This window comes from Chrysemys picta, unplaced genomic scaffold (genome assembly GCF_011386835.1).
Source record: "Chrysemys picta bellii isolate R12L10 unplaced genomic scaffold, ASM1138683v2 scaf138, whole genome shotgun sequence".
Taxonomy (NCBI): Eukaryota; Metazoa; Chordata; order Testudines; family Emydidae; genus Chrysemys; species Chrysemys picta.
Window position 1 is genome coordinate 89,726 of NW_027052845.1, and position 11,989 is coordinate 101,714.

The 11,989-nt window shown below is 53.1% G+C and overlaps 1 protein-coding gene across 2 annotated transcripts; it reads left to right on the forward strand.

Annotated features, from left to right (window-relative positions):
* Positions 1-349: 349 nt before the first annotated feature.
* LOC135978138 (ras-related protein Rab-5C-like) lies at positions 350-11,989 on the forward strand. Of its 2 annotated transcripts, none has more exons than XM_065579189.1 (5): positions 350-2,217; positions 8,056-8,207; positions 9,190-9,312; positions 10,209-10,302; positions 10,784-11,989. In XM_065579189.1, exons 1-5 carry the CDS (start codon positions 2,052-2,054, stop codon positions 10,897-10,899), a joined length of 651 nt encoding a protein of 216 aa, XP_065435261.1. In that variant the 5' UTR covers positions 350-2,051; the 3' UTR covers positions 10,900-11,989. The 2 variants fall into 2 exon arrangements, with proteins under 2 accessions (XP_065435261.1, XP_065435260.1); XM_065579188.1 differs by having other exon boundaries at positions 1,925-2,217; positions 9,141-9,312; positions 10,784-11,719.

Sequence of the window (11,989 nt, forward strand, 5' to 3'; positions counted from 1 at the left end):
TAGTAGCAATCATTAGAGCGCCTGTTGATTTCTATATATGAGACTGGTCACTTCATAGCCTCTGGAGCATTGTCTACTACAGTGAGGTGGCAAATCTGTAGATCGTTTAAATCCAAAGCAGGCCGCAAAGAGTTCAAAGGGATCTCTCAAAACTGGGTGACTGGGTAACAGAACAGCAGATGAAATTCACTATTGATAAATGCAAAGTAATGCACATTGGGAAACATAATCCTAATTCTACATACAAAATCATGGGGTCTACGTTAGTCAGTCAGATTTTGGAGTCATTGTGAATGGTTCTGTGAAAACATCTGCTCAATGTGCAGCAGCAGTAATCAAAAAGCTAATTATTAGAAACCATGAGGAAAGGGATAGATAATAAGACAGAATTATCCTAATGCCATATGTAAATCCATGGTATGCCCACACCTTGAATGCTGCTTGCAATTCTGGTTAATCCATCTCAAAGATGCATTCGAGTTGGAAAAGGTACCGAGAAGGGCAACAAAAATGATTGAGGGTATGGAACAGCTTCTGTATGCAGAGAAATTAAAAAGATGGGGGCTGTCCATCTTGGAAAAGAGATGACTTGGGGATGGGGGGGGGGGTCTATAAAAGTCTGATTGGTGTGGAGAAAGTAAATAAGTATTATTTACCTCTTCACATAAAACACAAACCAGGGATCAGCCAACGAAGCAATAGGCAGCAGGTTTAAAACCAACTTCATCCAACGCCAAGTCCATCTGTGGAACTTGTTGAACAGGGGATGTTGTGAAAGCCAAATGTATAACTGGGTTCACAAAAGAATGAGAAGTTGATGGAGGGTAGCAAAGTTGGTCGGGGCACAATCCCATGCTCTGAGTGTCCCTAAACCTCTGATTGCCAGTAGCTGGGGGTGGATATCCAGCGATCCAGCCCCTGACAAATTGCGTGGTTCTGTTAATTCCCTCTGAAGCATCTGGCATGGGCCAGTCAGAAGACCGGTTATTGGGCAAGATGGACCATTGGTCTGACAGTCTGGCCGTTCTTGTGTTCTTAGTTGGGAGTCTCTCTTCCCATCCAAACAGAATAAATGTTTGACTTCCTTAGTGGTGTGATTCTCATACAATGATTCTTAATGTGTCATCCTACAGACTACTTTGTAAGATCCTCTGCCCTTAACACCCCAACTCCCCATGACTTCCTGTGTTCCGATCTCTGGACCACCCAGTGCTTCAGGAACCCCTGGTTTAACAGACTGCATTTGGCTAAGTTACCTAAGGTCTTAGAGTTGTAAGCATTCCTGAGCTCCGACCACGGCTTCACTTTAGGGGGGTGGCTTGATACTCCGTTTGCTCATAAGGGAGGAAAGGGGCTCTGTCGTACCGTCCATGCCAAGGCACTGAAGATGGGTTAATCCCACTCCATGTGTAGCTAGCGTGACTTGCCAGAGCAAGTCCCCTAGTGTGTGTATTGGTTCTAATGACTTCTGCCATCGAACAGTTTCCCAAAGGGGCTGGAGGTGGGGGAGGCTCATGCAATTTGGCTGATCTGTGGCCTGTATGAAACTAGTCTGTTCGTGATCCGGTTTTCGGTAGGCAAGTGTCCAAACACTTGGCAGGAATTGCTCTAGGGTTCTCTGCTACCTGTCTTAGCAGCGAGGAGAGTGTGGTGTGTGGCTAGTGTCCCTGGGGACAGCTCCAGAGTCTGGGACTCACTTCAAACCAAGTACTCGGTGAGATCACTGGCGAGGGCAAGCTGAGGGGGGTTGGTCTCGAGCATTAACAAGTACCTGATCCTTCCTCCAAGGATGGACCGATAATGCACCCTGTTTACTTGGAGATTCTGACTGGGAGGGGATTCCTTCCTGCTTCTGCAGGAGATGAGCTTGCTTCTGGAATACACGATCAGACCAAAATCCTTCTGCAGGGGATGCTACTAATGTGCAATCTCTAATGTCTTCCTCTTCCAGTTGGAAACCCACCTTCCCCGAGTGCATCGGAATCCACAACCAGCACAAGCCCCTTGCCCTTGAAGTCCGGGCTCTTGGCACTGCCGCACTGTAACGGACCATGGCGGGTCGAGGTGGAGCTGCTCGACCGAATGGACCGGCTGCTGGAAACAAAATTTGTCAATTTAAACTTGTCCTCTTGGGGGAGTCGGCAGTGGGGAAATCCAGCCTCGTCCTGCGGTTTGTCAAGGGCCAGTTTCACGAGTACCAGGAAAGCACAATCGGAGGTGAGTGCTCAGGGCCGTGATGGGGAAGCCACGAGAGCCCTGGTCCATGAGCTAGAGGGTTGGTTTCAAAGGAGCAGGGGTTAGGCTAGAACTCAGAACTCCCTAGCTGTGCCACTGATGCTCACCTTGGGCGAGTCCCTTCCCATGCCGGAGTTCCTGATTTGTAAAACGAGTGTAATTCTTGCCGGGCTCAGCAGTTCGGGATCTGCTCTAAGTGTTCATTAAAGCGCTCTGCAGTTCTTGGGTCAAAGGACCTCTCTGTTTAAAGGCTGGCTTGGATCCCAGTGTTAGGTGTGGGGTCGGTAAACTCGGCCTGTCGTCTTTCCAAAGCCGGTGAAGGGAGTTCTAGAATCCTTACGCTTTCGTAGGCTGACAACCTTGCTCCACTGTCCCCTCTCACTGCGATGGGGGAAGTTGTCACAGGCACATTACGTTGTGGCCAATGTGGAAAAGTTCACTGAGACCCAACATACTTTGTGCTGAGATCGATGTGTTCTCAACGGGGACCCAGGAGAGTCTGCTTAGCACTCTGCCAGCTGGGAACCCCTGCCCTGAGGGAAGGCGATCTTGAAATGACTTTCTTAGAAAGCTGCTGCGGTGCATGGCGAGCATGGGGTTTCCCCCGTGTCCTCGACTCACTTTCCCTTCCCGCACAGCTGGCTGCCACTCTCCACCCCCCAGTCGGCTGTGGCAGAGATGCCGTGCTCGGAGAAGCTGCTGGGCTTGAAAACCTCTGAAATGAACCTGGCAGCCTGAGCTAGTCTGCCGCGCTGCCTGCTGCTGGGAATTCCTAAGACTGGGCTGGTCCAGTATGGCCAATGGGCCATCTACCAATATTAGGGTGCTCCCTTCTAACAGTGGCTGGTGCCAGACGCTTCAGAGGGAGTGAACAGAACAGGACACAAGCTTCTGGAAGTCAGAGGTTTAGGGACACCGAGCATGGGGTTGTCCCCTGACCATCTTCGCTACTAGCCATTGCTGGACCTACCCACCGTGAACTTTTGAACCCAGTTATACACCACATCTCCTGGTAACGAGTCCCACGTTAGACTCTGCGTTGCGTGAAAAAGTTCTTCCTTCTGTTTGTGTTTAAACCTGCTGCCTATTGACTCCATTGGGTGACCCCTGGCTCTCGTGTTATACAAAGAGGTAAAAACTCCTCCCTTTTCACTTTCTCCACACCAGGCATGATATTCTAGACTTCTATCAACCCCCATCCCTCCCTTAGTTCTCTTCCAAACTGAATAGTCCTGAGTCTTTGCTCTCTCCTCATATGGAAGCTGTTCCAGACCGCTAACTATTTTTGTTGCCCTTCTCTGTACCTTTTCCAGTTCTAATCCCTTTTCCCTGTCAGCAGGGAAGCTGTAGTGAGTGACACCCATTTTACTTCACTGCTGTCAATTCTCCACTGCTCCCCAGAGTAACCCAACGTAGACAATCACTTCATAGTTGGCCTCAGTCTGGCATGAAGTCCAGAATATCTGGTCTAGGAATTCTCTAGATACAGAAATGCAATTCTTCACAAATATTCTCTGGCGTCTGTGGGACTGGTGAACCTTGATTGCTTTCAATGCGTTCATCTGAGCTGACGAAAGCATGTTCCGTTAGTCAAGCAGGACCTTTAGACCTGTCCTACGAATGGCCTCTTCCGTTTGAAGCAGGTGAACCGCTGGCCGTGATCTTGCTTCTCCAGCCCAGTGTTCTGCCTTTGCTCGCTTTGAGCACTGCACAGTTTACCTCAGACATTCGATGGCATGTCTGTCTGACTGAGGGTGTCGGGCCTAGGAAACAGAGCTAACTTAACACCCATCCTACTTGATTTGGTTGTCGTCAAATCTCACAGCCTTGTATTGATCTTAAATAACCAGAAAGCAAACTGGCCGTTGCCATTTGTAAAGGAAAACTGGAGGCTGAATATCGTGAAGGGCTGCCGAACAGCACTCCCAGGGGCGTCTGGAGGAACGTTAACGAGACGGGAAAGCTTGTTCCGGAACTCTAGAAATGACTCTGCTGTCCGATGCAGTCTGTGGCAGGGTAAATGGGCCACTGGCAAAGAGCATTGTTTTTGCTGCAGTTACCTGGCTGAAGAGACTGGCTGGCCATTGGGAGCGTGCATATTAAAGTGCTCCTGCTGTTGGGACGCTTCCAGGGCCCCCTCGAAAGGGTTAAGACAAAAGGCACTTTTCTGTGCAGAGTAATCTTTTAAAAAAAAAAAAAAAAAAGGGGGGGGGGCACGTGCATACAAACCCCTTTGCAGGCTTCATGTAAAAAGCAGCCTCCACTTGGCTTTGAGCTTCACTTGTAAGTGTCGGCAAACTGGCTTGTTTTCCCCACGCTGCTGGGCAGTAACTTTACATGCATGGTGGAGGTGAAATGAAGGCTTCAGCCTTCCTCCTGGTAGGGCATAACTAGTGCCACAGCAGTGAAGAGGAAGCTGTCGAATGTCTGCGCCCCACTCAACGCTGCCTGATGGAGAACTCCTGGCGTGTCTGAACCTCAGGAAGGTCTAAACCCAGCTCTCCACCAGCATGCGCTAGTGTGCCTGATAGCAGCTCTCCCTTTCCACCTCTGCCCCTGGGAGCTGGTTAGGGCACTGAGCCTGACAGCCCCTGGGTGCAGGGGCCATGGGAACACCCACCCCCCCCCCCCCCCAATGCAGGCGGTGTGCACAGCAGGTCTGGGCCCTCCATCGAGAACGGCAGAAAGGGAACACACAGAGCATGACCCTCTGGCTGGAAGGGCAGAATTACCTTTCACTTTCATTTCATGGAGGGGAGCTTTCCAAGAGCATAAAAACAGGAAGAGAACAGCCTGGTGCCTTGATGTACGGTCAGTGACTTGGGTGAGACGTGCAGGACTAGACACTCTCCTGCGCTAGTCACGCCAGCTGAAGGGCGTGGACGTGGTAGTGAATCTATTCGGGATCTTTACTGCTTCATTGAAGCCACATGGGTGTGTTTGGATCAGTTGTTCTGCCTGGAAAGCCGCTTCCAGACATGCCCATCTCCGTCTCTGACCCACGCGTCTCTGGAGTGGAGCAGGGCCCCAGCGTGTCCTACCGGATCAGCAGCCTGGGCATTGATGTCCTCTTGGCCCAGAACACCCTGCGACTGCCTGCGTAGCACTTAATTCTTCTCCATCGCCCGGCCAGCATGCCTCGGCCAGCTCTGGCCTGGCCCCCACCTGCTGAGGAGAGGGAGGCTCCATTGTCCACCCAGCCGTGACCTCTCCGAGCTAGCTGGGATGCGGAGAACTAGGAAGGAATTTGTCAGTGTGGCTAGACGGCTTTCAGGTGGCAATCACTGCTGTCCAATGACGCGGGCTGGATTTCGCCCCGTGACAGACCCCTCTCAGCATATGCACAATGTGCCCGGCCCTTTAACAGCATGGTCAGCCAGGTGAAGAGCTGCTAGCCCGCCGTTGCAGTCAGTCAGCAGGCGCCCCTCGAGGATCTGCAGCTGGCCTCAGCTACGTTGTGCGGGGTTGGAGGGACCCCATTTGAAGAGTGGCCACACAATTGCCCTGCCCTTGAAACCACTTCAGGGATGATGCCTGGTGGGCCGATGGCTGGGTCAGTGAAGTCATTAACAACGGTCGCTGCCCACTCATTACACCAAGCAGATTTCCCGTCCTGTCCTGTGGGGGCATCCGTGACCGTAACGACACACAGGAGAGGCTGAGTCCATTCCAGTCCCCTGAGCCGTCACTCCCTTGGCCTGTGGTAACTTGAACTGAAAAGCGCGCTGCAGAGCAGGCAAACCGTATTAAAGTGACCCTGCCCCAGGAGCTACCTGGCCTATAGTGACCTGCTTTCCTGACTGCTGTCGGGGGCTGAATGACACCGTCCCGTAGAGGGACCCTGGGCAGCTTTACATGTGACTAGTGGCCTTGGCTCTATTGGTAGCACTTTCCGGATATAGCGGCTCCCTCAGTGCAGCACCATGGTCAGAAACTGGATTCACAGGAAGGAGGCGTAAGAACAAGTGGCTGGAACCTGCCCACTGACAGGGCAGGAGACAAGGAGCCAGGACGGCTGGGCTCCATTCCTGGCTCTGCTCCACGGATCTCCTAGCTCAGGAACCCACTCCACACCTCACTGGTAAACGCTCCGAGATCTCCAGAGGTGCTAGGGGCACATCGTCCTCGCGTCCCAGGGCTGTCGACATGAGCACTGGAAGAGACACGCTGAGATCCCGCTCTGGGCCTTAGCAACCATGTGAAGAGAGCCTCTAAGCTAGCCTAGCTGTCTTCTGTGTGAAGAGCAAGTCCTCTCCCGGTGTGCTGCAGGGGCTAGGCGCCCAGTAGCGTGCTGTGCTCGGATGCACCGTGGGGCAGACCAGTTTGGCTGTGTCTCTGGCTGCAGTAACTGGTTTGGTTCCTGTCTCTAGCTCACGACTGTTGTAGTGTTAAGATACCCTAGCTGTAGCCACTGGCGGCATACCTGACTGCTGGGTAACGTAGCCCTCACTGGGGCTTCCCCCAATTCCTAGCTGTGACATTCCCCAGGGTGCAACCTGGACTGTTGTGTCCCCGGAGTGCCTTTTACACTGCTGGGCTGTCTGAACAGCCACTCCTGGCCTGCCCTCTGCCTTCAGCCTGCAAAATCCCACCCAGCTGAGAACACACATGCTCTCCAGCCCTCCATGAGGGGATTACCTGCAGGGCAGCACCTGCGTAGCCCCAGCCTTGATGCCCAGAAATGTCATGTTCTCTTCAGCACCCTCCTGGACAGGATGAGCTCTGAGATGGTCCATCGTTCCCACACTGGGCGTGATCCTGCACCAGCCTTTATCCCCAGGAGAGGTTCTCAAACACACGGGTTTAGCTAAAACACGTTTATTAACGAGAGAGTTCAAGTGGTAAGGCAAAAGTCAGAAGTGGTTACTAAAGAAATAAAAGGAGAAAACCGTAAGCTAATTCCAAAACTTTACCAAGACTAATAGGTTTAAAAGCAGAAAAGATTTCTCACCAATAGCTTCTGGCAGTCTGGAGTGGCTGGAAAACCTCCTGGCCAGGGTCACGCCCCCAGTTCAATGTTTCTTTGTCTTTCAAGTACTGTAGGCAAGAGTGCTGGAAGCTCCCTAGAAGTGGGGAGGGGGAAGAGGCGGGGTACTAGCATCTGAGCCATGGCCCCATACCTGCTCCGCCCCTCCCCTCAGGCCTTGCCCCCTGCTCACTCCTCTCCGCTCCTTCCCTCTGTCGGAGAATACTTCCACACCCCAGTCACGCGCCCTTAAGGCAGGTAAAAAGTGATGGGGCTGTAGCCCTCTGGTCCCCCTGTTCTGGCACCCTTGGGAAGAGGTTGTTAGGGACACTTCCTCTCTCTCTTCTCTCCCCCCCCCCCCCCACACTTCATCCTTTCTACTGGAAAAACCCTGGCTGGGTCACGAGGGCAGGCAGCTCCCTTGTGTATGGGAGCGCCAAACTGTCCTTCAGATGAACTGTCCATGTCCTGCTCACAGCTCCCCTCTGCTGGCGAATGCTCCGTTCAGCAGGTAAGGGCTCTTAGCTCTTGGCTGGCGTGCTAGGGTGTCTGTCTCTGAGCATTGCCCAGAACTACATCTTACAGTGACCACCGTAGAGCCACATCTCCTCAATTGACATGCAGTGATGTTACACCCATTTCAATGGGATCATATGCAGCAGATTAGGAGTTTTCAAAGGGTACCTCCCAAGGCAGCCTTGGTACAAATCAAACCATATAAAGGCAGTGAACATGGGGTGGGAAGATGGGGTGGGTGTCACACAAGTGCAAAGAGAACCAGGTTCTCAAAGGCCAGCTGGCTTAACCCAGGGCTGTCCGGCTCCTTTAGAACTGACCAGTCACTTCTCCCACAGCTGCCTTCCTAACGCAGACCGTCTGTCTGGATGACACGACGGTGAAGTTTGAGATCTGGGATACAGCAGGACAAGAAAGATACCACAGCTTGGCCCCGATGTATTACAGGGGTGCCCAGGCAGCCATTGTCGTCTACGACATCACCAACACGGTGAGTACTGAGCTGCTGGCCACAGACTGGCTTGCTGGAGGGGAGAAGGGGCAGTGTCTAGGTACCCTGCTCCTTGGGACGCTGCAGGGATGGTGTCAGCTCAGGACTGGGGGCCGGCAGTTTGGGGGGGGTGGGGGTTAACCCTTCCTCTGACATGCCCCATGTGTCACTTCCCCTTGGCTCTGTACTGGGCTCTGTAGTGACCTAGCCACTGAGCCTTGGCCCACAGTGCTTGGAGGTAAACCATTCTCCTTGCTGACTAGAATCCTAGAATATCTGGGTTGGAAGGGACCTCAGGAGGTATCTAGTCCAACCCCCTGCTCAAAGCAGGACCAATTCCCAACTAAATCATCCCAGCCAGGGCTTTGTCAAGCCTGACCTTAAAAAACCTCTAAGGATGGAGATTCCACCACCTCCCTAGGGAACCCAGTCCAGTGCTTCACCACCCTCCTAAGGAAAATCTTTTTCACAATATCCAACCTAAACCTCCCCCACTGCAACGTGAGACCATTGCTGCTTGTTCTGTCATCTGCCACCACTGAAAGCAGACTAGATCCATCCTCTTTGGAACCCCCTTTCAGGTAGTTGAAAGCAGCTATCAAATCCCCCCTCATTCTTCTCTTCTGCAGACTAAATAATCCCAGTTCCCTCAGCCTCTCCTCATAAGTCATATGCTCCAGCCCCCTAATCGTTTTTGTTGCCCTCCGCTGGACTCTCCAATTTTTCCACATCCTTCTTGTAGTGTGGGGCCCAAAACTGGACACAGTACTCCAGATGAGGACTCACCAATGCCAAATAGAGGGGAACGATCGTGTCCCTCGATCTGCTGGCAATGCCCCTACTTACACAGCCCAAAATGCCATTAGCCTTCTTGGCAACAAGGGCACACTGACTGATATCCAGCTTCTCCTCTCCTGCCTCTGTTCTGGGCAGGAAGGGGGAGGGGCTGCCCTCCCTCACCCTGCCTCCTGCCTCCTTCTAGGACACGTTTGTACGGGCCAAGAACTGGGTGAAGGAGCTGCAGAGGCAGGCCAGCCCCAACATCGTAATTGCATTAGCAGGCAACAAGGCCGACCTTGCGAGCAAGAGAGCCGTGGATTTCCAGGTAACAAGAATCGGCGCAGACGCTGCCCTCGTTCAGAATTTTTCCTTCCTTGATCTCCAGTGTCCGGCTGGAGCCTATCCAAGCGGCTGCATTGTTCCAGGTGGCTGCAACATGGTAACCCCCCAGCCCTGCTGGAAGGGAAGTGGAGCCCACTTGTGTCCATCCGCTCCTTTCAGAGCCCATGTCTCCTCCGTGGGGCAGCCCCGTCTCTGGGGTGGGGATTGGAACAGGCTGACCCCCTAAAGCGTCTCCGCTGGTGTGCTCTGCCCACGCTCGCTTTGCTGCCACCCTTCGGCCAGCTGCCTCCTTCCCCAAGGCAGATGAGCCACGTCCCGCCAGCAGCCAGACGTCTGAGGAGCTTTTCCAAGTCGGCTCTTTAAACGGCTTCCCTGCCAGCTCCCACCTCACCCAGAGAGCTTGGTTAATGCTGAGCTCATGTCCTGAGGCTTTTCCACATCGCTTCCCATCACGCCGCAGTTCTGTGCGTGGCACTGAGATGCAGGTTGGGTCGCTACCGTAGCAGCCTGGCCCATGTGCCTCCCAGCTAGCGGGCGTCACACAGAACCCTTGCGAGCAGCGTCCCAGACAGGCCTGCCTAGCGCTCCTGCAGCGGGGCAGCTGGTGGGAGATCTCGGTGGTGCTGTCAGATGTGTGGGTGGGGAGGTGGGATGCCAGCCTGAGCCGCGCCGTCAAGTGCAGCCGCACGAGTCCTCCAGGGCGCGAGGGGACTTGTCGGAAGAAGGCAAAGCAGCAGAACCTAGTGTGATGGGGCTGCAGAGGCGCCCAGGCTGCTGGTCTATCCTTTGCCTGCCTTCCAGCCCACCCACCCCCCGGGGAAGGGGGGAGCCCCTTGTGTGAGCATAAGGCCAGCCTTACCCTCCTGTGATTGCCTCCAGGAAGCCCAGACGTATGCGGACGACAACAGCTTGCTGTTCATGGAGACCTCGGCGAAGACAGCGATGAATGTGAACGAAATCTTTATGGCAATAGGTAAGTGGGGTAGCTGCAGTGCCATTAGCGATGTCTGTATGCACCTTCGCAAACCAGCGTTGTGCTGTGTGCCGCCTGCCTGCCCAGCAATCCCCTGACTCTACGCCCCAGGGCAGCGAGGGGGAGCAGGACCAAGTCACTGCCCGGGGAGCAGTCCAGTTGCCCGGCTGGACACAGCCACCCCTGCTGGTTAAAGGCCCCCTCCCCCCCACCACCCCCGCACAGTAGGAGCAGCCAGAGAGAGAATCGGAGCCTGCCCACTCCAGTTTAGTGCTGCCAGAGTCCTGGGCAGCCCATGTGCTGGGCACACCTGGGATTGGCACTTCCCTTTCCAGTTCCAAGTCCTGGCTGACGCGGCACGAAAGCCACCTCCCTGGGGGAACACGAGAGCTCCGTGTCGGAGCAGAGCTCAGGGAGCGGACGTCAGGCGTCACCAGCTCCTCTGCACGTGAGCTGCATTGACCCATTCCTCTCCCTCCAGCCAAGAAGCTGCCGAAAAACGAACCCCAAACCGCGGCCGGCGCTCAGGGCAGGAATCGGGGCGTGGACCTGCAAGAGACCAGCCAGCCCAACAGAAGCCAGTGCTGCAGCAACTGAGCCGCCGTTCCCACCTGACCGAAGCCCTTCCAATGACCTGGCTGGAATCCACTCGACCCAATCGCACTTACGGTAGAGCAGCTGGCAATTACGGCTGCCGTGATTTCTCCATCTCCTTCTGATCCTAGGCTGGAGGGAGCTAGTCCACCTGCACCTTTCTGTACAAATACTAATTCCATTTTAAGTCTTAAGTCACTTTTTTAATATATGAACTGCTCTTCCCTCTTCCTGGCGGTGGATCCGTGGGCTGGGCTCTTCCCGCCTTTGCTAGGCGAGGGCTGGAGCCGAACGCCTCCCACAAGCTTCTCGTTCACTATTGGAAACAAGGGTCCTTCGTCCCGTAGCTGGGCTCTTGTTTCGGAGCGATCCACACGAACAAGCCACGGCTCATTCAGTGCCACATGCCTAGAACAACCACTAAACACAACCACAGCATTAGAATGCCATTCAGCTCCGGCGTCCGAGCTCTGGCTTGACCAAATCACAATGATGAGTATTTTGGGGTGAGGGTGAGGGGGGGCAGAGGGGAGCAAAACTGGTTTCTTCTGTATTTTGTATTGTACGTTTCTTCAACATGTAACCAATCAGTATCTTGTCAATATAGTACATACCAACTAGCCTTCTGTCGTCCTTCTCTTGGTGTTGGACTTTAGCATGCCAACTCTTTTCTAGCTCTTCAGTTCTGGTGTAATGCACTAATAATCCTCTTGCAATTTTTTTGCAAAAAAAAAAATCTTGTATAAAAAAAAACAAAAGAAAATTGTCCTTTTTGACAGTGATGTGATGCCACTAATGTTAATAACCTTGCTCTAGTGCAAACCGCTCTGGTTTACTGATGTACAGAGATGGGGGTGGGGGAGACTGGGAGGAATTTGTCTGTGGAAACCATCTGTATTAAACCTGTAATTCCACAAAATAAAACCTGGAGGGAGGTATTAAAATTGCTTCTGTTGCTGGAGTCTAACTCACGTTGGCTGCTGCCTAGTGCCTGATGCAATGTTATACAGATTGGTATTTAAAGAGGAACTGTCAACTTAGTCTTCATCACAAACTTATGTTGTGTGATTAAAAAAATTTTTTATAAATCCAA

Coding starts and splice junctions, on each gene's coding strand:
- LOC135978138 (XM_065579188.1), top strand. CDS start 2,052: ATGGCGGGTCGAGGTGGAGCTGCTCGACCGAATGGACCGGCTGCTGGA. Junction 8,208..9,140: donor TCTACGACATCACCAACACG/GTGAGTACTGAG, acceptor TGTTCTGGGCAG/GAAGGGGGAGGGGCTGCCCT. Junction 10,303..10,783: donor CGAAATCTTTATGGCAATAG/GTAAGTGGGGTA, acceptor CTCTCCCTCCAG/CCAAGAAGCTGCCGAAAAAC.